Here is a 27,551-nt window from a genome sequence, read left to right as displayed (position 1 = left end):
GACAGGGTGGAGATTGTGGGGATATGGAGCTAATTGATTAGTTTAGAATCTTCTAATTTCCATAAGAAGTGGAGGAGCCCAATTTGTCTTTCTTCTCCTTGGCATGGCATTTTCACAGATTGTCTGATGTTTCATTAGCATCTCGACAGAACAGCTGATGTCTAATTCTGTTGAATAGGAATATCCGTTGTGTTTCTGCCATGTGCATTTATTACTTCGTGATTAGATTATTTGGACTCTATTAGCTGATTATCTGAGAGCTGGGGAGTGAACTCAGAGGAGAGAAGACCTCTCGGGGTCCTGAATTTTCACTGTCATTGGGCCTTTGAACACAGTGGACAGCTCCTGCCCCGGTGCTAACAGATTGGATTTTGGGGGCCATAAATGCCTGGTGTGAATGCCCTCTCCTAATAAAACTTTTGGGCAGCATGCTCCCTTCCTCAGAATTTTCCTTGTCCTGACATGCGGTCAGCTTCGTTGTTTCCTGTCCGTCATCCCTGGCTCCTCGCCTGGTTCCAGGGTTAATTTGCATGCTTGTCATCCTGGGGTATCTATTTTTCTGCCCCTGACCTGTGTATGGAGACTCTTCCCGGTGGATTTGAAAACCACCAGCTTCTAGTGTGAGGACTTTCACACCCACACGCAGAGCCCAGGTGAACAAATGGTGTTTGCCAAATAAGCCTCTTCAGCGTCCCCCGCCCCCTAAAAATAACATCATTCCTCCAAGTGACAGTCGCAGGAAATCATCACAGGGCAAGTTCGCCTCACGGCCCCTTAGCACCCGAACAAACCTGGGTGACCAAACGGAGCCAAACCGAACCAAGCCACAGGGGTGGCTCCCGTGGGCGCTTCTGCGCCTGCCCCCAAGCCCGGTGGCACCCAGCCCCCTCCCTGAGGTCTCCGCCACATGCCCAGATGAGGCCGGTCCTGGAGGCGGGACTGCGCCCAGCAGCCTTGGTTTGTCAGCCAGTCTTGCCTCATCTCTGGAGGCCCAGGGTCCCGGAGACGGCGTGCTGCAGAGGAAGAGGTGGTTTCACCCATCTGCCCTTCGCAGCGACAGACGCTGTTCACCATGTCCTGTTCATCGTTTATCTGTCTGCTAAGTACTTGTTGAGTTCTGGTTATTAGCTGGGCAGACAGGAGCCGGTTGCGAGGGGACCAAATGGGCACAATGAGGTCCCGGCCTCTCTGGGAGAAGCCCTAGCAGCTGCGGGAGCTCCAGGTGGTGTCTGGAAGGAGACGGGCTGTGGGGGGAGGCTGAGGAAGCGTCTTCTAGAAAGAGCCGTGAGGGCCGGGGGAGGGGAAGGGCAGGAGGCCGGGCCTTGTCTGCCTGCATGGGTTCACGTTCTGCCACCGCACAGACATCACCCATCGACCGGGAGCTGTTTCCTGTGAGCTAGCCTTGGCCCCACAGTCCTTTCCAGAACACGACTCCTGAAGCCTCATACAGAATCCTCCTCAAGCAGAGGGAGCCAGGGAAGCCGGTGGCCCTGGTTGTTGAGATGCAGCTCTGACCCTGTGCATGGAAGGGGCCTGGGGATCTACCCCACCCCCGGGCGATCCTGCCGGGAAATAGGCATTGACCACCCAGGAGGCAGCATCCCTGACAGCTCAGCTGGTAAAGAGTCAGCCTGCAATGCAGGAGACCTGGGTTCGATCCCTGGATCGGGAAGATCTCCTGGAGAAGGGATAGGCTACCCACTTCAGTATTCTGGGGCTTCCCTGGTGGCTCAGCTGGTAAAGGATTTGCCTGCAATGTGGGAGACCTGGGTTTGATCCCTGGGTCGGGAAGATCTCCTGGAGAAGGGATAGGCTACCCACTTCAGTATTCTGGGGCTTCCCTGGTGGCTCAGCTGGTAAAGGATTTGCCTGCAATGTGGGAGACCTGGGTTCGATCCCTGGACTAGGAAGATCCCATGGAGAAGGGAAAGGCTACCCATTCCAGTATTCTGGTCTGGAGAAATCCATGGACAGTCCATGGGGTTGCAAAGAGTTGGACACAACTGAGCGACTTTCACTTTCACACTTGAGGTACTCAGGACTACGTTCCTGGAAGGTTCAGTGTACCATAAACTGTGTACACTTTACTTTTGTTTATATGCAAAGTGGAGTGAAATTCTAGGCTTCGATAATTAGAGCCAGACCTTTCCTGTACAAAGAACGTCCGCTAGTATAGACGATCTTCTTTGCAGAGCAGAAATAGAGACACAGACAGAAGAAACATAGGGACACCGAAGCGGGGGCGAGTAGCGGAGCGAGGAGTCGGGAGACGGGGATTGACACGCACACACTGCTGTGTGTAAAGCGGCTCAGCACCAGAACCCACTGCAGGGCTCGGGGAGCGCTCCTCCGCTCTGTGGCGGCCTAATGGGAAGGAAACCCCAAAAGAGGGGATTTATGTGTGTATATAACTGACGCACTTCTGCTAGCAGAAACCAGCACAGCGTTGTAGAGCAACTCTACTCCAATAAAAATTAAATGGAAATAAATTTTTATAAATGTATATTTTTGATGTACAAAAGAATAAAGCACATACTCCAGGTTATTCTATTATTTAAAAAAAAGAAAATAAGACTGTCCAGTAGGATTTTCAAAAATTGTGTGGTGATCGCGAGAGTTCTTAGTGTCTACCCTGTGCATCGGAGCCGTCCGGCTGGCCTGGGCTCCCCTCGAAGTGGTGATGAGTCCCTCATCCCTGTGATAACTGATAGGACCCCCGTCTCTAAAATGTTCCCTCAGAGACAACCGTCCCTCGTGAGAACCGCTGGACCGAAGCCTGGGGCCGGGGGTTTGGGGCGGGGGAAAGCTGTGCCAGCCTGTGCTTTACCTGGATTGTCAGTGGAGACGGAGGGCAACCTGGAGGCAGCTTGAAGAGCAGGAAGGCTGAGGGGGTGGCCGTGCAGAGGAGGGAGCCTCATAAAGAGAGTTCACAGGAAGCTTGGCAGGAGACGGTGGCCGGCTGGATGCAGAGAAGAGCAAGAGGCGGAGGAAGCTTCTGTGTCGTTTCCGGTTTCGGGCCCGGGTCTCCCTTGGCTGTGATGTGAACCGTGCGGAGGCTCAGGAGGCAGGGCAGGGGCGGGGGCCAGGAACAGGTTTGTTTGGAACATGGTGAGTTTCGCTCCCCTGTGGGGTTTGCCGGGGGGATTTTTCTGAACCAGCTTCAGATGGAGACTTAGGAGGGTGGGCCACATGGAATCGTCAGGAAGGTAATGGTGCTTGCAGCCACAGCACGGATGAGGCCTGCTTCGGGTGTGTAATTCCTCCTGGCCAGTTGGGGGTGGGGGTCACAGGGACACGGGCAGTGGTGGCCCTGCGGGTATTGGAGACCATGACTCTGTTGTAACTGTCTCCAGCAGCCCCCAAATAGTGGTCTCTGGGGGTAGAAGCCTCAGTGTCCCCTTTTGCAAAACCAGTCTTTTAGAGTTAGAACTCTAAAGTTCCAAAAGCGTGTGTGTTTTTTGAATTGTCAAGAAAGATATTTTATTAGGCATTAACACAAGGAATCTGCAATCTGAAGCTGAATAGAGTTGACCTGACAGATAAGAAAGGTTATCTCAGTAGCTGTAGGAGAAAGAGGGCTCTTGGATATCTAATGCATCCTCTTACGGGGCTCTGGCCCCTGCTCAGACACGCTCTATCCCTGGCCCTCAGCGCACGTGTGCGGGACTGTGCTGGGGGCCAAGCGCTACCTGGCACCATAGTGGAAACCCACTTCAAAGCGCTCACTTACCTTAGGGGCTAGTGGTGCCACTTTTAGCTACGCATGGGGTTTTATATGAGCCCACGCTTTGGATTTAGAAAGGATGCATGTAACCCAGAAGCCTCAAAGTTTTGATCACATACACTTTTAAAACTTCTGTGTAAAAGAGCAGACAAACGGAATTGCAGTCCAAGCTCACCTCAGAGATGCTGCAGTTCAGTTCCAGACTCCGCAGTACGAGCATCGTAGTAAAGCGAGTCTCACAAGTGTTCTGTTTTCCCAGCGTGTATAAAAGTTGTGATTATACTATACTGTAGTCTGTTACTTGTGCAAAAAGCATTATATTTAAAAACAATATACATTTCTTAATTAAAAAGTACTTTATTGCTGAGAATCCCCTGGCAGTACAGTGGTTAAGACTTGGAGGTTTCACTGCCGTAGGCCTTGGTTAGATCCCTGATTGGGGAACTAAGATCCTGCAAGCTGCTGCTGCTGCTGCTGCTAAGTCACTTCAGTCGTGTCCGACTCTGTGTGACCCCATAGACGGAAGCCCACCAGGCTCCCCCGTCCCTGGGATTCTCCAGGCAAGAACACTGGAGTGGGTTTCCATTTCCTTCTCCACCTGCAAGCTGCAAAGCACAGCAAAAACAAAACAAGACAAAAAAACAAACTTTACTGTCAAAAAAGGGCTAACTGTCATCTGACAATATGGGGTTGCCACAGACCTTCAATTTGTGAAAAACGTGTCTGAGAAGCACAGTAAAATGAGGTATGTCCATATGCATATCAGACAAAGGACTAGTGTCCGTCTTAAAAAGCAGAGACCTTTGCCAACTAAGGTCCATCTAGTCAAAGCTATGGTTTTCCCAGTAGTCATGTACAGATGTGAGAGGTTGGATCATAAAGAAGGCTGAGTGCTGAAGAATTGATGCTTTCGAATTGGTGCTGAAGACTCTTGAGCGTCGCTTGGACTGCATGGAGAATAAACCAGTCCATCCTAAAGAAATCAATCCTGAATATTCATTGGAAGGACTGATGCTGAAGCTGAAGCTCCAGTACTTTGGCCACCTGATGCGAAGAGCTGACTCATTGGAAAAGACCCTGATGCTGGGAGGGATTGAGGGCAGGAGGAGAGGGGGACGACAGAGGATGAGATGGCTGGATGGAGATTCAATGGACATGAATTTGGGCAAAGTCTGGGAGACAATGGAAGAAAGAGGAGCCTGGTGTGCGACAGTCCTTGGGGTCACAGAGAGTCAGATACAACTCAGCAACTGAGTAACAACCACCCATCATAGAGAAAAGCTTAACCGCAAATCAGTAAGAAAAAGATAAGCTGAATTACAGAAAACTGGGCAGCAGGATTGTTAACTGGAGAATCAGACACATATAATTGTATATTGCATACACAGGTTCTAAGCTTACTGTCAATTATGGAAATTCAGGATAAAACAGCACGATCAGTTTCCGCCTGTGGGATGAGTGACGTGGGGAGACGGGCATAGACTGGACTGTGGATGGTCAGACTGATGCACAGGACAATTTGAGAATTCCTATCCGATCTTGAGCCAGTAAAGATATTTGAACGTGGGTGTTTGGGAATGTGTTAATAATGACACGCAGAGTAGAGGTGAATGAAGAAGCTTTGATACAGTGACACCTGTCCGTCCCCCCAGTACCCAGGGACGCTCAAACCAGATACGGGTCAGACTCTTTATCGAGGGCCACCAAGGCTCCTGTCACTTGCTGGCCTTGACCTTTGTCCTCTGCCTTCCCTTCTGCACTGTGGACAGGAGTCCAGGGACGTGGAGAAGGTCAGCAACGTGTTATTTGCTCACCTGAATTACATCCATCCTCACTTTATGAATGTCTTTGTGAAAATTTAACTTTGCAAACTGGATTTGCTGTTAAACAGTTGCTTTATTTTTGCTTGCCATACCCTGAAATGAGGCAAGTCTGGTCTCTGATGGTTATTTATAAGCACTAGGTAGCTATTCTTATTTTTCTGGTTCCCAAATTGTAGATTTCCTGGCTCTGAACATGGTGCACACATCCGTGCTGTGCTTCTTTTTTTTTTTTTCCATCATAATTACACTGCCAGATTCATTGAAGAAATCAACGTTGCATTTCAAGGAAAGGGTTTGTTGTGCTCAGCCTTTCAAGGAAAACCCTGATCCAAGCATTTGGCTATTGATGGATCAGAAGCCAACTCCGGAGCCCGGGAAGGGAGCCCACAGTTGTGCAGAAGCAGAGAGATAGTGCCCGTCGGTTTCTTGGATCCTTTTGTTCTGATCCCGCTGAGCCAGCCGCACTTCTGTGGTGGAGTGGAAGGAGCTGCGGTGTGTAGTCCAGGGGTCTCACAGAGTCTTGATTCTGCTGCTAGCTGTGTCTGTAGCCAGTTGTTTAATCCCTTGGGGGCATCATGTTACAGTCTGTAAAATGAGGAGTGGCTCGGGCAGTTAGAGAAACTTCAGAGTATCGAGGTTAAAGGCCTTGGCTCTGAATGCCTGAGTTTGAATCTTGGGCCCCCACTTACCAGCTGTACAACCTTGGGGAAGTCACTCAGCCTCTCTGATCCAGTCTTCTCATTTTTAAAGTGGAGATGGTAATAATGCATCCCTCAAGGGTGGTCTGGTGATTAAATGAGGATTCGTGTCAGACACATGAGACAATGTCTGGCATGAAAAGTTACTGTAACTGTTACCACCATCGTTAGCATTATTTCTGAAATAACTTCTGTCACTGTCTCGTCGTCGTCATCGTCTTTAAGGGCTCTTTCAGCTAAAAAAAAAAAATCCTTTGAAACTGTTCTTAGAAAACCAAGTTAAAAGTAGTGTTTAAATTGTAAAATACCCAGTGGGAAAGGATGTGAACGCTGGGGAAGGACAGGCCGCAGGCTGGCCAGATGACAGCTGACTTGTCCGCAGCCTGACTTGAGCTGAGTTCCTCACAGCTGTCTCTCCTCTGGGGTATTTTCTATTCCCTGTCTTATTGAATGGCTTGGCCACTCCCTCATTGTCACTGTTGAGACCATAATTGATCAGTAAAGCAAAGAACTTGGTTTGTCCAGGGACTCATCTTTCAAGTGTATATATGCTGTTGTTGTTTAGCCGCTGTTGTGTCCGACTCGTTGGCGACCCCGTGGACTGTAGCCCTCCCCTGTCCATAGGATTTTCCAGGCAGGAACACTGGAGTGGGTTGCCGTGCCCTCCTCCAGGGGCTCTTACTTCTCCTGCATTGGCAGACAGGTTCTTTACCGCTAGCGCCACCATGAAGTCTCCCTAATTGCCCAAACCACAGGCCCTTTGCTTTATAGACCGTTACATGATGTCTTCAGGGATCCGGTTGTGGACACAGAGCTAGCAGCACAGTCAGGACTCCAAGATGCCTGGACTGCATACACTCCACAGGTCTTTCCACTGAACCACACAAGTGCATGCTTGGTCACCACCCCACCCATCTCTGCCTTAGCCAGCTTTGAGACATCACCAGCTTTCTACCCTGTAATTCAATCCCAGGTTTCTCTTCTCTTTCTGCCTCCATTGTTTAGAGTTAAGACACTGATCTGTAGTGATAACAAAGTACTAACGATACTCCCTTCTTACTGGTATGTGGGAACTGGACATCATGAAGTTCTCATCCCACCCCAAAGGAGCCAGACTGGGAAGCTCAGGAAGGGAGCCGGCTCCGTTAAATAGGAGTGTGACCGCAGCGATGTGTTAAGTGCGTCAGGCAGAATTCGCATTTCTGGAATGTAAGATAAATCACCCAGAACAATCCAGAGCACTTCCACGGACTTAACAAAACAGACTGGAGGGTCTATAGATATTTCTGATGTGAATAATCTCAGCCGGGACGCTGGCTGGCTGGCGGCCTCCGAGGCTGTTTCCAGTTTTGCCAGAGCAGTGCTTTGCAGGCGAGATGCTCAGTTTGAGGTTCACTCCCTGGTGGGGTGAGACTCAGGAGGGTGTTTGGGGCTGCAGACAGAGTAGGGGCAGAAAAAGTTTGTGAACCCACTTGCTCCAGAGAGGTAAACACCTTAGGAGCTGGTGTGATGGTGTTAGTAGGACTTCTCTAAGAGCGGATATTTAAGGGCTCAGGGACCAAACATCACATGTGAGGGCTTCCCTGACAGATCAGTTGGTGAAGAATCCTTCTGCAATGCAGGAGACCCTGGATCAATTCCTGGGTCGGGAAGATCTGCTGGAGAAGAGATAGGCTACCCACTCCAGTATTCTGGGGCTTCCCTTGTGGTTCAGCTGGCAAAGAATCTGCCTGCAATGTGGGAGACCTGGTTCAATCCCTCAGTTGGGAAGATCCCCTGGAGAAAAGGAAAGGCTACCTACTCCAGTGTTCTGGCCTGGAGAATTCCACAGAATTGCAAAGAGTCGGACACGACTGAGCTACTTTCGCTGTCTGATGTGAAGACTGTAAGAAGTTTTGCTTTCCCTCTCCAATTTGGAGTAGTGACAATGAGTAAGAAGAAAAGACTTAATGTACTTGAAGACAGATGGCTCACTCATCCCACACTGTAAATATTTCAGCAACTTTGCCCCATTTCTCCGTGGTACAGGTATATTTGTGGAAGGGAAGTGACTGTACTGATGCCTGTGGCTAAAGGATGCTTACTCAGGAGCTAAATTGGCAGCTTAATAAAAATAGAAAAGGGATCATGTTTTTATTTTTTTACTGAAATCAGCTTAAATAATTTAAAACAAAAGGTTCTAGAACAAATCTATCCAATAGAAATATAATGTGAGCCATGGATCTAATTTTAAAATAAAAGTAGAGGATCTAATTTAAAATAAAAGTAGAGGAGGGATAATGTTTTTTGGATTGAAATAAGTTTAAAATAAAAAACTTAAGTAACTAAATTTAAAACAAAAGGTTCTAGAACAGACCTTGTCCGATAGAAATATAAGGTGAGCCATGAATCTATTTTAAAATGTTCTAGTAGTGACATTTAAAAAAATTAAAATAGGTAAATCGATTTTAACATTATATTTTATTTAACCAAGTATATTCGTAATATTACCAGTTCAACATGTGATCAGTAAAACACGCTGAGATATTTTACATTGTTTTTCTTTTTTTCACAAAGTCTTTGAAATCGTGTGTATTTCTCACACTTCCAGCGTATCTCAGTTCACACTAGCTGCGTGTCAGGTGAAAAAGGGAAGCGGCAGGGGAGGGGAGGAACGTTAGAGAAAACTTTCAGATGCCTTGTGAGCACGTAGATGCCTGTCAGGGCCTCACTGGCAGTCTCAAGGGCCACACTTCCTGGTGGTCCATTTCAGTAAATATCGCTGGCTGAGTCAGGGAAGTCCTTTCCTGCCTGGTTAATATCCATCTTTCTCCTCTTGTGCAGACTGTCAATGATAGATGGCATCTTTCTGGGTGAAGCAGGATTTTGTGCCGTGTTTCTGCTTTGTTCTATTACTTGTTCTGTATCCGTTGCCCATTATTCTACTTAATCTCGTTCTCAGGCTTTTCCGCTCTTCCACTGAAATGCGTGAGAAGGCAGCTGGAAAGGATTTTATATGTGTGTGTAGACCCAGACATCATCAGGGACCCCCTTTTAAATAGTGGGAACCAAAATGCCTCCTAAAATCAGTCTCCTGAGGCATCACTGACTGCCCCCACCCCATATCTTACATGGTAAAAAATAAACCAGAGATTGCTGAGGACAATTTTGCATGCAAATTGGTGAGCGGAGCCCTTGTATACGATTTTCTATTTCCATGCACCAATTTGGGAGTTTGCACATGAACGCGGTAATTGTTCATGCAAAGCTGAAAATGCAGGTGTGAGGCCTTTTTTAGAACTTGAGAGCTGTCTGGTCCTATCCTCATTTGAGTGCTGTTGAATCTTTTGTGATGTCACACACATAATTTTATCTATTAAAATGGGTTCACACTGTATGGAACTTTTGGTAAGTCTTGCAAGTGGTTTGACTGTGCCGCTGAATGCGTGTCTCCACTGCAGCAGGGAGGGGGGCCCACTGGTGTGCATCGCTGGTGTGTCTGGGAACCGTGCCTTTGAAACCGCGAGTGGGCTTCCTTTGAGGGCAGACGTGGTACTAAGCCTGCAGAGAATGGGATTCATTCTGTCATAAACTCTTTTTTCATGATTGAAGTACTGACATCCTGTTTTTTTCAAATTTTGGTTAAGTGAAAGTGAAGTTGCTCGTTCGTGTCTCATTCTTTGCGACCCCATGGACTGTCGCCCTCCAGGCTCCTTGGTCCATGGGATTCTCCAGGCAAGAATACTGGAGTGGGTTGCCATTTCCTTCTCCAGGGGATCTTCCCGACCCCTGGATCGAACCCAGGTCTCCCACATTGCAGGCAGATGCTTTACTGTCTGAGCCACCAGGGAAGTTTTGGTAACGCATACACCTAACATAAAACTTAACGATTTGATCTATTTTTCAGTGTACAGGACAGTGGCATTAAGTACATTCGAACTGTTTGGGCAACCATCACCACCATCCATCTCCAGATCTTATCTTCCTCGACTGAAATTCTGTATCTATTAAACACCAGTTCCCATTCTTTCCTTCCCCAAACCCTGCAAACCGTCATTTACTTCCTGTCTCTGTGAATCTGACTATTCTAGGAATAACTCTACAACTTTATGTAGTGACTGAATTTTATACATTTCCGTATGGAGAGTCTGTTGTTCTGGCACCGTTTGTAGGAAAGTTCACCTTCAGCGTATTGATTTTTGTTTCTTTTTTGCCCTGTGGCACGTGGGATCTTAGTTCCCAACCAGGGATTAGACGCACATCCCCTGTACTGGAAGTGTGAAGCCTTAACCACTGGGCCACCAGGGAGGTCCCGAACTGTCATAAACTCTTAAAATTAGTCTGTGTGCTTGGTTAATTTTTATGCTTTTTGACAGTTTCCATAGTGTATTATTTTATATTATTATATTCTGAAATGTAAGAGAAAAAAAACTCTCCTAAGTGAAGACTTTATTGACATATTAATGTAAAACCCTGTTGTAGAGTGGAGGCCCATTATGGTAATGACTCGGGACTCTCTTCTGTCCCGTGTAAATGCCACGCTGAAGTGCACTTAGGCCCTCAGGGCACCTCGCTTTTGGGGAATGTCTTTGCCCCATTTTACACTGCCCGCGATGGAGCAGATGCTGAATCGTGGTGCCTCTCTCGGCCGTGTCTGCAAAGTGAAATTCGTGCCTTCTTCCTTTGCCTCTGGTGCCGCCCCAACCGTGATTCTTTTCACGTTTGGGAGTTCCTGTGTTCAGAGCAGCTGCTCTCCCTCCTTGCTGCTCTTGGGTCTCCTGCTCCTGCCGGAGGGGGCCGGGGAAGCAGGGCTGGGGATGGGGCGCGGTCCTCTCTGCTGGGGCGGCTGAGGGCAGCGTCGAGGGGCAGCTGCAGCTGGCCCTGTTGGTTAAGAAGGCTTCCTGGAGAGGCCTGGTGGCGATGCTTACGTGCCGTGTTAGTGTGCTTGGAACTGTTGAACTGTACACTGAAATACGGTCACAGTGGTAACTTTTTATGTATATTTTACCGTGATTGAGAAAAAAGTAAACTCTGGGTTTTCCCCTGGCTGATGGTTTTTTCGGACTCGTGATGGTTTCTTTCATCGTGTTTGTGGTGGTTCAGTCCTTCAGCCGTGTCCAGCTCTTTGGGATCCCCTGAGCTGCAGCACGCCAGGTTTCCCTGTCCTTCACTGTCTCGCAGAGTTTGCTCAAACGCATGTCCTCTTGGTCTCATCTTGGCTAATTTACTTGGAGCCCAGAGTGTGCGGCACCTCCGAGTTTACCCCCCAGAATGGCTGCAGGTGGCAGTTTGCATTGGCCTTCCTTTGGCAGAAAAAGTTCTGGTGTGGTCGTGACGCGGGTGATGGCCAGACCAGGCCGGGGGGGGGTCTTCATTTAGTGATCATTGTTAATGAGGCTTCTCCAGGCACTCGGGGTTGGCCAGCTTGTTGGCGAACAAACCCCGCCTGGACTTTTGCCTGGCAGAACTTATTTATTGGGAAGGACAGAAAAAGATTAAATGAATAATATGCCTACTTAAAAGCAGTGATATATGTTAAGCAAATGATTAATAAGTAATTACAAGAGCAGTGCCATCCAGCTCATACGTGAGCTCCATATTGTAAGTTTACATTTTCCAGTAGCCACATTTAAAACAGGTAGAAACAGGAGAGATGCACTTTAATATATTTTATTTAGTCCTCATATAGTCCAAATATTATCATTTCAGAGTGTTAGCAATTTATAAAAAATAATTCTTGGCCTAGGTGTCTTGCATTCTTATTTTCACGCTAAGTCACTGAAATCTCATGGACATTTTACACATGTGGCACGTTCAGTTCAGACCAGCCGCGTTTTCAGCCTTGAAGATTTTATGTGCTGATTACTTTAATGCCAGGTCTTGAGACTTCTGTCGTAGAAATCCATATAGGGTCTCATTTACATTCTAAACAGTTTCATTTCCATATTGTTTGTGCATGTTCATTAGCAGCTGGTCTTTGATGCAGTCAGTTTATTGTCGTCTCAGAATCAAAAGAGAACTTACAGGAGTACGAAAAAGGGCATAAAATACTGATAATTAGGTTCCCTTCTGACTCATGCTAAGCTGTTTTTGGGTCTGGTGTGAATGAGTTTGGTTAAAAGTTTGAAGACTTGGTAATCCTTCGTGTCTTCCCTGTAAAAAGTACATTTAAGTGTGTGAAATATTTTATTGATACTCTGGGTTCAGTTTCCAGCTGGTTGCTTTTAATATTTATTTAAGTACCCCCACTGTGAAATCTAAGCTGCATAGTACCTGGTATTTTTTTTTTATTTTTTAAATTTTATATTGGAGTATAGGTGATTAACAGTGTTTAGATGGAGAGCAAAGGGACTCAGCCATACATAAGCATGTATCCATTCTCCCCCAGACTCCCCTCCCATCCAGGCTGCTCCGTAGTCTGTGGATCCTCCCGGACGAGGGGTTGAATCCATGTCTCCTGCATTGGAGATTCGTAACCACCTGTGGACTGGTGACCCCCATCTCAGAACTCCTTTGATGAGCATCTGGTGTTTTGTCATTTATTACTGGTTGGCCTGTAGAATCCTAGGTTTGTGGAAGCTTGAAGAAATGCCTTTAGTTGTACTGAGATTTCCCCCTTGAGTTTATCTGTGATATAGTTAAGGTGTTAAGAGTTGTGTTTTATGAAAGCAGGTTGATGATTGCCTGGGGCCAGGGGAGAGAGGCGTGGTGAATGAGTGCTTAATGGGTTTGCAGTTGCCTCGTTTCTGAACTAGATACAGATGATGGTCGTATAACATTGTAAATGTGTTTAAATGCCCCTGATTCTTTCACTTTAAATGATTGACTTTATGTTAAGTGAATTTCAGTCCAATTAACAGAATATAAAAGAATAAATAGTGTTTTAATGGTGTGGTCTCCTGAGTCTGGATGTGTGTGTGTGTTTTTCTGTTTTGTTTTGTTCCAGAAACATGAATTTGTTGATAAAAAGTTGACAAAAATTTGAATTTGAAGACCCTAAGATGGAAGTTTTATGCCCCAGATTTAGAAATGATACCAAAGACATGGGCTGCAAACCTGATTTTAAAACTTGAATTCCTTTTTTTCACTTATACAGTGAAAAACCCCACGTCGAGCAATGATTGACTTTTGTGTTTTGCTGAATTGGATCTACTGCAAAGCCAGGCAGATTGAGGTTACAGAAGTGGTGGTCTTCAAGGGACTGCGAGGGAAAAAAAGGATTAGGTTGAACAGTATTGTTGTCAGCTTCACCTGAGCGGGCGCTGACCCCCGGGAGATGGTGTCTGTCTCTCGTGTTGGGCTCCTGGTATTGACAGGTCCATTAGTGGACGTAATTAGAAGAGCAGAGTCGGACTTTGAGTAATCGGGTTAAAGCACAAGCGCTTGCTGGGCGCGGTCACCGGGGCTGCTGCAGCCGGGCGTGGCTGGCCTGCTGCAGAGACTTGAGTGAGATGTGAGGTCCTTGGCCACCGTGCATGCGGTTTCTTTCTTGGAAGCTTGTGTGTGTGAGTGTGCTAAGTCACTTCAGTCGTGTCCAACTCTTTGCCACCCCATGGGCTGTAGCCCGCCAACCTCCTCTGTCCGTGGGATTCTCCAGGCAAGAACACTGGAGTGGGTGGCCATCCTCCTCCAGGGGATCTTTCCTTCCCCATAAGGAAATGTGAAGCAGCAGCAATATCGCTTTGGCTCTTCTGCAGATGTCTGAAGGGCCTCGTTTCCAGGGAGTCAATGGGGCTGCAGAATGTTTTTGTTAAACAAACATAGTCATAGCAAAAGCAATCTACTTTATCCCAGGAGTGTTAAGAAATATGTGGTTTTGTGGATTATGCTTTTCCCCCTGTTTCATTCCTTTCTTAAAAAAAAAAAAAAAACTCCTGGAATAATAGTTTATTTATTCATACGGAATCATTTTCTAAACACTGAAGAGCAAAACACTTATTTCAAAAGACCTTTGGACTCTCATGTTACCCGAAATACTTTTCCAGCAGTGCTTTCTGTGTTTTGATTTTTTAAAAAAGCCTCTTATTGGTAATTGAATGAGGACAAAGCAAAGATTTCCAAGGGACTTGAGATGTAGTTATGTGGTCCTGACCTCTTTGTTCACATCTGCATCAGTACAGAAAAGGGAGGAACTGGGGGTTAACATATTCACACTGCTACAGATAAAATAGCTTACCAGCAAGGACCTCCTGTATAGCACAGGGTGGTATACGCAATACTTTGTAATAACCTATGAGAGAAAAGTGAGGTCGCTCAGTTGCGTCCGACTCTTTGCCACCCCATGGACCGTAGCCTGCCAGGCTCCTCCGTCCATGGGATTTTCCAGGCAAGAGTACTTGAATATAAGAGAAAAGAATATGAAAAAGAATCTCTCTGTATATATATATGTATGTATATATCTGCATTGCCTTGCTGTACAGCTGACACTGACACAACCTTGTAAATCAGCTAACTCTGATTTTTAAAAGTGTGACATACACGTACAATGGACTACTATGCAGCCTTAAAAGAGAAAGCAATCCTGATCCGTGCTGCAGCATGGGTGAACTCTGAAGAAATTATGCTAAACGAGGCAAGTCAGTCACAAAAGGACAGCTGTTACATGACTTCATTTGTGTTAGGTGCCTGCAGTAGTCCAGTTTCGCAGGGACAGAAAGGGAGCGGAGGCATGCTTCCGATACTGTGGCTGTAACCTTGCAGACGTGGATAAGTCGTGGTGATGAGGGTGGGCACCGTGGAGGCGCGTCAGTGCCTGGCTGGCGGTCGCCCCTTGGCAGTGTCACCATCTGGGATGAGAAGGAGGCGGGGGGCATCTGTCCTCCCACGTTTATCAAGTGCCCCAGCCAGACTCCACAACCTACCAGGTCTTGGCTTTGGGCCATGTGTGTTAGTTGGTCAGTCTTAACTGACTCTGTGTGACCCCATGGCCTGTAGCTCTCCAGGCTCCTCTATCCATGGAATTCTCCAGGCAGGAATACTGGAGTGGGTAGCCATCTCCTTCTCCAGGAGATCTTCCCAACCCAGGGATTGAACCTGGGTCTCCTGCATTGCAGGGAGATCCTTTACCATCTGAGCCACCAGGAAGTCATGTGGGATTGAAAATGAAATGGCAGTTACTTGCCAAAGCTGAGGATTAGGAGAGTTTCTATGAAGGTCAAGAATTTTGAGTTCTTGGGAGTAAGAATTAGAAGTTCTGGCACCACTGGACCCCGCGAGCCCCTTGGTAATAATCTGACTGGGAGGGCAGGGTGCCGCTCTCCTGGTGAGGTGGGACTTCCAGCTCTTTGTCCGTCCATGGCTCTGTGTCTTGCGTACCCTATCCATCAGACCCTGGGGCCTCAGATCCTGGCCTTGGGGTCTGTTCCAGGCCCACTGCAGGTCACGGGATGAGACCCAGCCCCTGCCCGGGTTGGAGGACTGGGCTTTGCACAGCGGCGGGACGAGTCCGCACGTGGGATGGATTCGGCTCCCTGAGCACGGGACCCCGGCTTGCAGACCGAGCGCTGTTGGTGAACTCTGTGAATCAGGACAGTTTAGAAAGTGGAGACAAAAGTGTGACCTTCGAGTGGGTGTCAGGCCCTAGCCTGGAGAGTCACGCTGGCCAAGACAGTCCGATCGGGCCTCTCTCCTTCAGCAGTGCGTTTTTTGAATAAGTGCATCCCTGTATCTTGGGCTGTGCTGAGTCTCTGTGGCTGTGCGTGAGCCTCCTCCAGGGGTGGCGAGCAGGGCTCCTCTGGAGTTGTGATGCGCGGCTTCTCGTTGCGGTGACTTGTGCTGTTGCGGAGCGTCAGCTCTGGGGTGCTTGGGTTTCAGTGGTCGCAGCTCCCCAGCTGGAGGGCACAGGCTCGGTAATTGGGGCATGTGGGCTTAGTTGCTCCGAGGTGTAGGAGATCTTCTTGGAGCAGGGATGGAACCCATGTCCCCTGCCTGGGTCCGTGGACCCTTAGCCACCAGGCCACCGGGGAAGTCCTTCAGCGGTGAGTCTCACCCAGCCTCGCCAGCGACAGGTTCTTTTCCCCAACTTTCCGGCTCTCCATCCACCCGCCCACCGTGTGGTTGTTCCTTCTCCTCTTGGCTCTAGTCGGGAGGACACTTTCAGTTCAGGCTGAAAATATTTGTTCTATTCTCTGATGTCACTTTCTAGTTAGAAACTTATAGCTTAGTCTCCAGATCGGAACATTAATATCGTTGCATTTGAAAGCTGGACGCTCCTTTCAGAATGGCCTGTCAGGGGTCTTTGCTTTCAAAAGGAGGGACCCCAGAGACGGGGTGGGAATTACATGAGTCGCCCGAGGTTATGTAATTTGTAAATGAAATCAGGCAAATATTACAAAACAAAAATAGTGGAGAGGTTATTCTGATGGGAGGGGTGGGAAGAATAGACCCAGAGGCCACGTTTGGTATGTTCATCCAAACACATAAGTCACTCTTCCGTTTATTTTCCCAGTAATAATATTGGGGAATTGGTCACTTTACAAGAACAGGGCTTTTTTTTTTAAGGTTAAGGTTCAAAAAGAAACATGGAATTAAGGCCTTTAATCATATTTACAGTAGGGGCCTTTTTTTTTATAAGATGGTTGAGATTCATTTTTATTTGTTTTAATAACCATGAAGATCAACTTACTTTGACAGCATGCATACCAAAAATTAAAGCCATAAAATCCCTGAGTTTTGACATGAGATGCATCTTTAGATTTGGAGATAAAAATTTTAAAGGTGTTATGTTTTATTCATGAAGCATTTAGCTGTAACGTGGTTGGTTGACTAATATTTTTAGTGCCCTGATTCAGAGGGTGGAGGTGAAGGGGTGTGGGTGGGGGGGAGGTTTAGGGCCCCAGAGCTGAGCCGTCCTCAGCGTCTGCAGCCAACTAGGCCCCGTGGCCAGCTCTCTGTCCACCACTCCCCGTGCCACTAGACTCGGCCGTTTTGAGATTCATCAATTACACGTGCATCATCCTATGTGATTCTTAAATCGACTCTGTTATGAAAGTAATCTCCATTTTATGTGCAGAAACTGACTATTCACATGTCCGGGGTTGAGGCCAGTGAGGAGCGTAGCTGATCCTAGAATCCCAAGGCTTGTAAATGCGTCGACTGCATTTATTCTATTTTAATTGTTGGTTGATGTGTAAGAGGAAACACATACAAATTATCAAGATTTTGGTACAGGCTTATTTTATCATTGCAGAAAGAGTCTGAGATACTTGAAACATTTACCAAATACCAACCTGTAGAGACTGACTTTAAGGTTTCATCTTTGACGACTCACAGATGCTCTTTATCTACAGTTTCATCAGACAGGAGGGTGGTCTGCATGCTGTATGGTATTTTTAGGTTTGATGGCTATTATGAAATTACCCTCCAGAAAGGTGGCTCAGAAGGTAAAGAATCTGCCTGCAATGTAGGAGACCCCGGTTCGATTCCTGGGTTGGGAAGATCCCTTTGGAGGAGGAAATGGCGACCCAGTCCAGTGTCCTTGCCTGGAGAACCCCATGGACGGAGGAGCCTGGTGGGCTGCAGTCCGTGGGGTCGCAGGGAGTCCGTTCCGCGGTGCTACCCTCCAAGAAGGCTTACTCCTGCCAGAAGTCCGTTCCGGTTTTTAAATGAAAACACCCAGTGTCTGCGCCACACACACACTTCTGTTGCTTCGCCATCTGACAGCGGGGGAAACCTGCTCCTGGTTCCCTGTACACAGGCCCACTCCCGTCGTTTGCAGGGCCCCAGACAAGAGTGCAGGAGATGCTGGACTGGGCCAGCACTCCGGTGAGGCAAGCGAGGCAACATGTTTTAGAAAGAGGAGATCTGGAACAGTACCGTGCCGAGCTGTGTTGGAGCTGGAGGCAAAAGGAAAACCGATAATACTGATCCCACCGTTATTAACATTTCTGATAGTGTGTTCGTTGTAGACTTCGGGCATTAATTTTCACTCTTTAGCATATTGCATTCAATACTGATTTGCCTTGGTTGCTGGGTTTTTGGTGCCCCTTGAAGTTTGTACCTGCGGCACTGTCTCCTCACCTCTGCTCGTTTCTGTGCCGTCCTGGGCCTGGGGTGCACATCGGTTGGGGAGGGGGCCTGTGCAGGGCCCACTATGGGCCTGGGGCCTCCAGGGCAGGGACTGCCAGCGTCTCTGCTGTGAGGGGTTGGAGCTCGGGTCACAGGTGGGTGTGTGCCCTTAGATCCAAAGGTTCCCTGCCCAGTGGAGGAATGCCAAAGGGAAACTATCTAGAAAATTGCTCCTGTTGTTCAGTTACTGAGTCATCTCTGACTCTTTGTGACCCCACGGACTGCAGCGCGCCAGGCTCCTCTGTCCTCCACTGTCCCCTGGAGTTTGCTCAGATTCACGAGTCCATTGAGCAGTGATGCTCTCTGACCGTCTCATCCCCTGCTACCTCCTTCCTTCTGCTTTTCTTTCAGTCTTTCCCAGCATCAGTGTCTTTTCCAGTGAGTCAGCTCTTCGAATCAGGTGGGCAAAGTATTGGACTTAGGCTTTAGTCTCCTGGAGGGGTTGTGAATACATGGGGGAAAAAAGTGAAAGTGCTAGTCACTCAGTGGGTCCAACTCTTTGCAGCTCCTGAGTGACGGAGTTAGGGACTCAGTTGTATCCAGCTCTTTGCAACCGCATGGACTGCAGCCCACCAGGCTCCTGTGTCCATGAATTTTCCAAGCAAGAATACTGGAGTGGGTAGCCATCCCCTTCTCCAGGGGATCTTCCCAACCCAGGAATGGAACCCAGGTCTCCTGAATTGCAGGCGGATTCTTCACCATCTGAGCCACCAGGGAAGATGCATACGGCTCCAGTTCTGATGCAGTAGGTCTGGGGTGGTGCCCGAGAGTCTCCATTTGTGGTGACTCTGGGTGCAGCCTCTGCTGCTAGACAGAGGGGCAGGCTTAGGGGAACCCTGTTCCAAAGCCAGGGTCCCGGGCAGGGGCACCTCTGGCCCACTGGGTTTCTGTGCTTGGGAGAACGTTCTTTCCAGACTTACCTTCAAGTTGTTTTTTTGTTTGTTTTTTTTTTAAATCTGACAGCAAATCTAGAACTACTCTTAAAGGGAAACACTGCATGCTTTCCAGCTTTCTCCATCAGCCTTATCTTTGTCATGGCAATTTCTCCAGGATGCCGGTCATTTGCTTTAGAAGAAATCATTGCTCTAGATTTTTTTTTTCCTGTAAATTTCGTGTGTGATGTGTGAAATGAGAACTATAGTGTCTGACTTTAAGTGTATTCTTAAGTACGCTTAGATTTCATCTTGAGTTTGTTTTTGAAGTAACAGATTATTTTTTTAATATATACAATTTTTAAATAATATTTTTATATATAAAGAAGGAAGTTAAAATGTCTCCTAAGCCCTCCACCAAACGATTGCTGTTGACGGTAACAGTGTTGAAAGTACAAAATAAAGTAAAATTTACCTTTCCATCCTTCTCTTCTACTCCAGTCTCTCCAATATTGATGTTTTTGTGATTTCTTCCAGAAAAAAAGATTTTTATTCATCTCTATCTATTCTTCCATTTTTTTTATATGTTAGTATCCTGTGATAAATACTGTTAGACCCCTTGTCTCTTAACTTAGTCGTGGATCTGGGACACATTTTCATTAGCATGTAATCCTCTTAACGGCTCACAGCATTCATCACTGGGGTGTCCCAGTGTTGAGCTCGCCCTACAATGAAGAGCCCTTTGACTCTTGGTTTTGGCAGTAATCCCGTGGCGAACATCTTTGCCCATATATCTTGAGACACATTTATGTGTCCAGCGTAGGCATAATACCCAGTGGTGAGGTTGTTGGATGAAGGGTGAATGCACTTTTAAGATTGAAGGCAGACACCACACGACCCTCCACAAAGGTTCTCCCCTGTCAGCCACAATGAGCGAGACTGTTTCCCCAACATTCTAGCCCACGATGAATATCATAGAAGTAAAAGGAGAAAAAAATCTATTCGAATAGCAATAAAATATAAAACAACCAGAAGAGACTTCATAAGGGTGCAGTATCTGTGTGAAAAAACTTGTAATATGTATCTGAGGGACCCCAAAAAGTCTTCAATAAATGAAAGCCATGCCATGTTCTTGGATGGAAACTTGTGGCGTGATGAAAATATCCATTCTCGGGATGTTGACATTGTTAACTTTCTGTAAAATATTGTTTGGCTTCAGTTTCCAATTCCTATGGATTAAAAAGAAAATCAAATAGTCTGAGGGGAAAGTGATAAGTTAGGAATTTGAAGTTAATATATCAAACTATTATAAACAGGGACCTACTATACAGCACAGGGAACTATATTCAGGATCTTGTAATAACCTGTAATGAAACAGAATTTGAAACAGAATAGACATATAGAGATACGTATAACTGAATCACTTTTCTGTACACCTGAAACCAACAAAATATTGTAAATGAACTGTATTTCAATTAAAAATGAATAAAAAGAAGTAAATCCATTCTCTCTCAGCTATAATTTGAACATGAGCTGATAAAAATAGCAACAAGATTTTTCTTGAGGGGTAATTTGATGAGCTTGTTTTAAAGACCCCTTGGAAAAACAAACAGAAAGATTCAGAAAATAAACAGGAAGATAGGAAAATTCGGAAAATAGCGTGACCAGATTTTAAAACATAAACATTTTAAAACGTGTATAATATTTATGTAAAACATAATGTAATATAAAAATTGTTAGAATAGATTAATGGATCATAGTAGTAATATAATATGTGATAAAGACCACATCTCAAATCATTGAGGAAAAATGGATAAACTGGGGGTGGATGGGAAATGTTGAATTCATATTTCATAAATTCCAAATGGAACAAAGATTCACTTGTAAAAAATGAACTATTAATATAGGAATTCAGCAGAGAATTGTTTTATAATACAGGTTTGTTCTATGATCTGAACTTAGAAGCTACTGAAGGCAAGATTGACGAATTCAGCTTCATTTAAAAAAAATTCTTCATGGCAAAACTCATGTTATGCAAAGTCAAAAGGCAATTGAGAGGTATTTGCAATTGTTATCACAAATAAGAACTGGATTTCCTGATATATTAAGAATTACAAATCAACAGATCAATAACCCAGTTGACAAGTAGGCAAAAATTATGAATTAACAGAAAAGACAACATAAATAGCATTTAAACGTGAAATGTTTAATATGGAAAAAGTACATATTACATAGCAAGAGAAATATAAATTACCACCTCCTAGGAATCATTTTTTCACTGTGACATTAGCCAGGGCGTGGGAAAAGAAATGGGCCTTCCAGGTGGCCCTAGTGGTCAGGGGCCCACCTGCCAAAGCAGGAGATGCCAGAGATGCGGGTCTGATCTCTGGGGGGAAGATCCCCTGGAGGAGGGCATGGCACCCACTCCAGTGTTCTTGCCTGTAGAGTCCCACAGACAGAGGAGCCTGGCAGGCTGCAGTCCATGGGGTCACAAAGAGTCAGGCAGGACTGAGCGGCTGAGCACAGTTGATCAAAATGGATATAAAGTTGGGTTGTAAACATTATTCTACCATTTGTGTAAAAAAAATTAGAAATGTAGACTTATTTACTTGTGTACAAATTTAGCAATTGTTAACATGTGTACAAAAAAATGTATTGCCTGTAGGGAAAAAAATCTAAGACTTGGGGGATTGGGCAGGAATGAACACTTTTCACTTGAATCTGTTAACTTTTGAATGTTGTCTGCCCTTCTCAAAAAGATGTTAAAATCATTCAGTAGGTGAAAAACATTTATTCATTTTGATATGCAGAGCTCTAATCTTCAGTTAATTTGAGTGTCCTTTCAGATAGTGATTGCCCTTTTACGCTTTTTAGACAATTACCTGTTCATATGTTTTGCCCATTTTTCTTTTCTTTCTTTTCTTTGTTTGTTTTGCAGATTACGGACGTAACCCCTTTGGCTTCAGCTGCTCCTCAGTGTGGCTCCAGTTTGCCTCTGACTTTGTTTCGCTGCTGCTTTCGCTGCACAGCAGCTTTATGTGTGCGCCGCTGTCGTAGTGTTCTGATCCTCCTCCTCCTCCTCTTCCTTCTTTCATATCTTTTGAAGTGACTTTTCCAGTGTGATCTCTGAGGAGTTTGGCCCTAGATTCAGTTCAGTTCAGTCGCTCAGTCGTGTCCGACTCTTTGCGACCCCATGGATCACAGCACACCAGGCTTCCCTGTCCATCACCAACTCCTGGAGTTCACTCAAACTTATGTCCGTTGAGTCGGTGATGCCATCCAGCCATCTCATCCTCTGTCGTCCCCTTCTCCTCCCGCCCCCAATCTTTCCCAGTGAGTCAGCTCTTTGCATCAGGGGGCTAAAGTATTGGAGTTTCAGCTTCAGCATCAGTCCTTCCAATGAATATTCAGGACTGATCTCCTTTAGAATGGACTGGCTGGATCTCTTTGCAGTCCAAGGGACTCTCAAGAGTCTTCTCCAACACCACAGTTCAAAAGCATCAATTCTTCAGTGCTCAGCTTTCTTTATAGTCCAACTCTCACATCCATACATGACCACTGGAAAAACCATAGCTTTGACTAGATGGACCTTTGTTGGCAAAGAAATGTCTCTGCTTTTTACTATGCTGTCTAGGTTGGTCACACCTTTTCCTCCAAGGAGGAAGGCTCTAGATTGAGACCATACAGTCCTCAGTGCCTCCAGATGAGTTGGAAATTAACCAGCTGTTTGTAGGTTTCCCTGAAGATGGTAGTTGAGAAGGGGACAGGCTCTTGAGTGGGAGATGACCTGGCAGTTTTCTGCTGGGCCAATCGGCGCAGGACGTGGATGGGGTGGGGTGGCCAAGTTGGTGGGTCTCTGATGAACCTCCCCATCTCTCTCCCCCAGCTGAGCTCCCGCGGGCCTCGGCCGTGAGGCTGGCCTCCCTCCACGACCTGCCCGCCCAGCTGCTGGAGCTGTACCAGCAGGGCTTCTCGCTGGCAGCCCTGCACCCCTTCGTGCAGCCAACCCTCGAGCGGGAGAAGACACCCCTCGAGCACATCTTTAGGGCCATTTTGATCAAGAAGACCGACAGGTAAGGCCCCTGAAGGCGGGTGCTCAAGCATCACCAGGTGCTTGGGTGTGTGTTGGATGGGGGAGGTGAGAGGGAAGGGTTAGGCTGGGGGCATGCATGTTTGGGCAGCTGCACTGGTGGCTCAGACAGTAAAGATTCCACCTGCAATGCAGGAGACCCAGGTTCAGTGCCTGGATTAGGAAGATCCCCTGGAGGAGGGCGTGGCAGTCCACTCCAGTATTCTTGCCTGGAGAATCCCATGGACAGAGGAGCCTGGTGGGCTACAGTCCATGGGGTTGCAGAGTCAGACACAACTGAGCAACTAAGCACCACATGTGTGTTTGGAGTTTACATCTGTTTCCAGGGCCTCTACCCTCTGACCAAATGTCAGACAGCTGAAGAGTTTCATCGTGTCCCACAGCTGTCCACACCAGGCGACATAAGTAGAGAATTCATTTTATAGCCTTTTCTTCTTTTAATGTACTGGATTACATTCAGCTAGAAAAGTGTCTCCTTGAGGGCATGCACTCCCCAAACGAAGCAGCTGGTGAAAGTATAATACTGTTAATGTGAAAAGCATGGCTGGAGAACACAGTGATTTCGGTTAAAGGCTGTATGCAAACTTTTTGTCTTCCCCCAAACTCTAAAAATACTTGAACATTCTGTCGGTACATTCTATCAGTCCCTTGGGAGGAAACACAAGATTCACTTGAATTAATGCTGTGATTGATTTGGTCTTGATTTGAATTTTCAAGGCTTGGATGATGTTTCTCAATATGGCTTGTCCAGTAATGCTTGCTCTTATATTTTTATTGGGTCTAATTAGGAAAAAGGAGAGGTGGAGATTGGTTTTTCAAAAGGAGCTATATGAATTCTAAATGCTTTTAAAAATAAAAATAAAAAAATAATGAAGGGGCATGGAGTTAGGAGTTTGGGATTAACATATACATACTTCTGTATATAAAATGTGGCTTCCTGCATCACTCTAACAGTAAAGAATCTGCCTGCAATGCAGGAGCCTGAGTTTGATCCCTCGGTTGGGCATGGCAACCCACTCCAGACTTCTCGCCTGGAGAACTCCATGGACAGAGGAACCTGGTGGGCTAGAGTCTATGGGGTCACAAAGAGTCAGACACGACTGAGTGACTAGCACTTTCACTTCCACATATAAAATAGACAGCCAACAAGGACCTACTGTGCAGCACAGGGAACTCTACTCAAGGTCTTATAATAACTTATAGAGGAAGAAATCTGAAATTACAGAGAATTTATATATATATGTATATGTAAAACGTTGCTATGCGCTGGAAACTGACACAGCATTGTAAATCAACTGCACTTCAATTTAAAATAAATAAGTCAAAACAAGGAAGATGGGCTAGAAAGCACATTGTATTCCTGCTGCTTTCGTGAAAGTAAAAATTGAAAGCTTGGCAAAGGAAATCAGATCTGTCTTTTGGCCAGTTATCAGGGAGGAATGACAACCTGTGCTGTATTTTATACAGCATTTTACACAGAAAGTAGGACAGCTGTCTATCTTTCTCTCTTGCTTTGCCTGCTGAGCAGACGTTTGGCTGGTGATCTCAGGAGGGCCAGCTGGGGGACCAGAGGCTGTGTGACAGAGCCCCAGCCCTCTTTCCTGGCCAGCAGAGTTCTTCAGCTTTTCACAGCTGATGGAGCCCTGCGTCAGCGTGTGTTAGAATTTGAAGTGAAAGGGGGCGTCTGCCTCTGCTCGTGCCCAGAATTACCGTGGTTTCTGCAGAGCGAAACGTTTCTCAGCGTCTGCTCTTTTTGCGTGTTGCTTTCTTCGTGTTGAACGGTGGTGGGTCAATATCTGGTCAATCACAAGATGAAATGTTCTGGGAACCCTAGTGGTTTTAAGGCCCTCTGACACACAGGGCATGCATGGTAAGAGTAGGTCACTTTCATTGAGTGCTCACCGTGTGCCAGGCTTTGTAAGCATCAGAGCATCCTCACAGTCAGCCTATGTGTGCACTGTTCTCAGGTACCATGATAGGTACATGTTACATATGTGGAAGCCCAGGCGCAGGCGTGGAGTTAGTTATCAGGGAGACAGAGATGGCGGTCAGCATCCTCCCAGGCTCTTAGCCCTGATGAGAGGCGCCTGCTGCATCCCTGCACCCAAGATTCCTGTGGCTGACCCCTTGAAAAAAGCGGAAGGGGGCATCTTTGATTTTCAGATGAGGTGGTAATTTCAATGGTCTGCCTTTTCTCCACATCAGAATTTCAGAAAAAAGACAAAATAAGAACAACTTATCTTGTGCCTTCCTGGTTACCTGAGGCATTCCCTGGGCTCCGGGGTTTCTGATCCTTAGGCCATTCCATTGGTCTTGATGTGTGGAGGGGACAGGACACATCCGGTCAGGACACAGGACTGCCCCTCCGTGTAATTCCACCGCAGGTGCTGCTAGTGCGGGACTTGCCATGAAGTCAGCAGATCAGAAATGAACTTGCTCCTAATGTGAAGGTGCCTGCTTTTTTCTGCCCCCTGCTATGCAGCAGCACTTCTCAAACTTTGACAAGTCTCCCGTGAGTCTCCTGCAGATACTGTTCAGATGCAGAGTGTGAGTCAGAAGGTCTGGGGTGGGGCCTGGGACTCATCTCTGACACGCTCCCAGGTGATGAGGATGCTCTTGGTCCATGGACCACACTTAGAGTAACCAGGGCACGAGGACCTGACTCCTCCTCGCCTGGCTCCACACCTGGCACTCATCAGTGCCTCCTGACTCCCTGGGAGGGTGTTGAGCTCCAGAATAGGGAAGAAGGAGCCCTGGGTTCCTGGTCGGAGGACCTGTGTTCTGCGCTGCACTCGGCTCCTCGCAGGAGGTGCTGAGTGCAGGACACATCAGTAGATGTTTCTGAGCCCCCATTTGTTAGCAGGTACGGTGTGAGGTTGGTACTAAATGATTTGCGAGACTGGAGTCGACTCTGAAGTTGAGTGTGACTGGATGAGGTGAGCAAGAAAGCTGCTCTGTAGGAATCAGAAATCAGTGATCCCTCTTTGTGAGCAGTTCATTACCAGCCAGTGGTAAAGCTGGACGTTCACTAGGGGTTCTTTCCTCCTCCTGAGGGCAGGCCCTGAGCTAATGAGCTTGCTTTTCAGAAGAGAAAATGGGTCAAGCTATTAAGAAGGCGGCATGGAGGATTTTCAAGAAAGGGAAGATGGTGTGCTCCTTAGATGTGAGTTCACTCCAGTCTGGAGTGTCTGGACCACCTGCCTGGGTGACTTTAATGAACACTCAGCTCCTTAATAAGCAGATACAGAGAGAAAATTGCTTGGATATCTTGGTGCCAGACCTTTGCAAGCGTTCCTCCCCCTTTAAAGGAAGTTGCAGAAAATTGGTAATTTGCCAGGTTCGGTAACAGCCATGGTAATTTGCCGTTCTCCTGGAAAACATGACCAAGAGAATTTCCCCTACTTCCGCTTAGTATTGGTGGGAAGCAGTCATTATACAATTTTAAAGGCTAGACATTTTCTGCCTTAGCAAATGCAGTAACTCCGTGTTTTTGCATCATGAGGAAAAAGGCCCCATGCTATGAAAAATAAACAAACAAAACCCAGCTGCACATTTTCCAAATCAGTCAGGAGTTTAAGTAGTAAAAATGAAGCAAAGGAGATCTTAGGTGATTAATTTTTAATATGGGCAGTTAATGGTATTTTTTCGCCAAGTCTGCCAAAGTCCTAATGGCTATAGATGGAGCTCAATGAAATGATTAGCTCTCAAAGAGCAGGTGAACGCCTGATTAATATTTTCCAAGTGGACTTCATTGAAAGAGTATGCGTAAACTTTCTAGATTACCTTCTGCTTAAATCAAGTTCACTGGCGAGAATCATCAGGAGATGACTACTTACTTGGAATATCAACCTTAATGTATTGAAGTGAAAGTCGCTCAGTCATGCCCGACTCTTTGCGATCTCATGGTCTGTAGCCCACCAGGCTCCTCTGTCCATGGGGATTCTCTAGGCAAGAATACTGGAGTGGGTATCCTTTCCCTTCTCCAGGGGATCCACCCGACCTAGGGCTCAAACCCAGGTCTCCCACATCGCAGGTGGATTCTTTACTGTCTGAGCCACCAGGGAAGCCTTCTAGGTACCTGCAGTTTAACTGAGAAAATAAGATGCTCCTCATGCATGGGAGTTTGGAAAAAGGAGAAGTCACCTCCTGCTGGAAAGAAAACTACAGAAATGTTTCAGGAGGAAGTATTTTTTTTTGGATAGTAATATGTACGAAGAGGAAAGGGTTTATTTAAGTCTTATAATGAAATATTTTCTCGTGAGGTTTGAGCAGTTAAAGAGCATCATTGACAGCCTAACT

At 46.5% G+C, this 27,551-nt stretch overlaps 1 protein-coding gene across 2 annotated transcripts in view; it reads left to right on the top strand.

The window, feature by feature from the left end:
• The window catches only part of RFTN1 (raftlin, lipid raft linker 1), a 228,133-nt gene that overhangs the window by 59,984 nt on the left and 140,598 nt on the right, over positions 1 to 27,551 (top strand). For both annotated transcript variants that reach the window (XM_055416871.2, XM_055416880.2), the window contains exon 3: positions 23,049 to 23,235. In XM_055416871.2, coding sequence (XP_055272846.1) covers positions 23,049 to 23,235 — 187 coding nt within the window. The remainder of the gene's footprint in view (positions 1 to 23,048; positions 23,236 to 27,551) is intronic.

This window comes from Moschus berezovskii, chromosome 1 (genome assembly GCF_049115385.1).
Source record: "Moschus berezovskii isolate FMDL1 chromosome 1, NW_MosBer_1.0, whole genome shotgun sequence".
NCBI classification, from domain to species: Eukaryota; Metazoa; Chordata; class Mammalia; order Artiodactyla; family Moschidae; genus Moschus; species Moschus berezovskii.
This window is presented reverse-complemented; position numbering and strand designations above follow the sequence as displayed.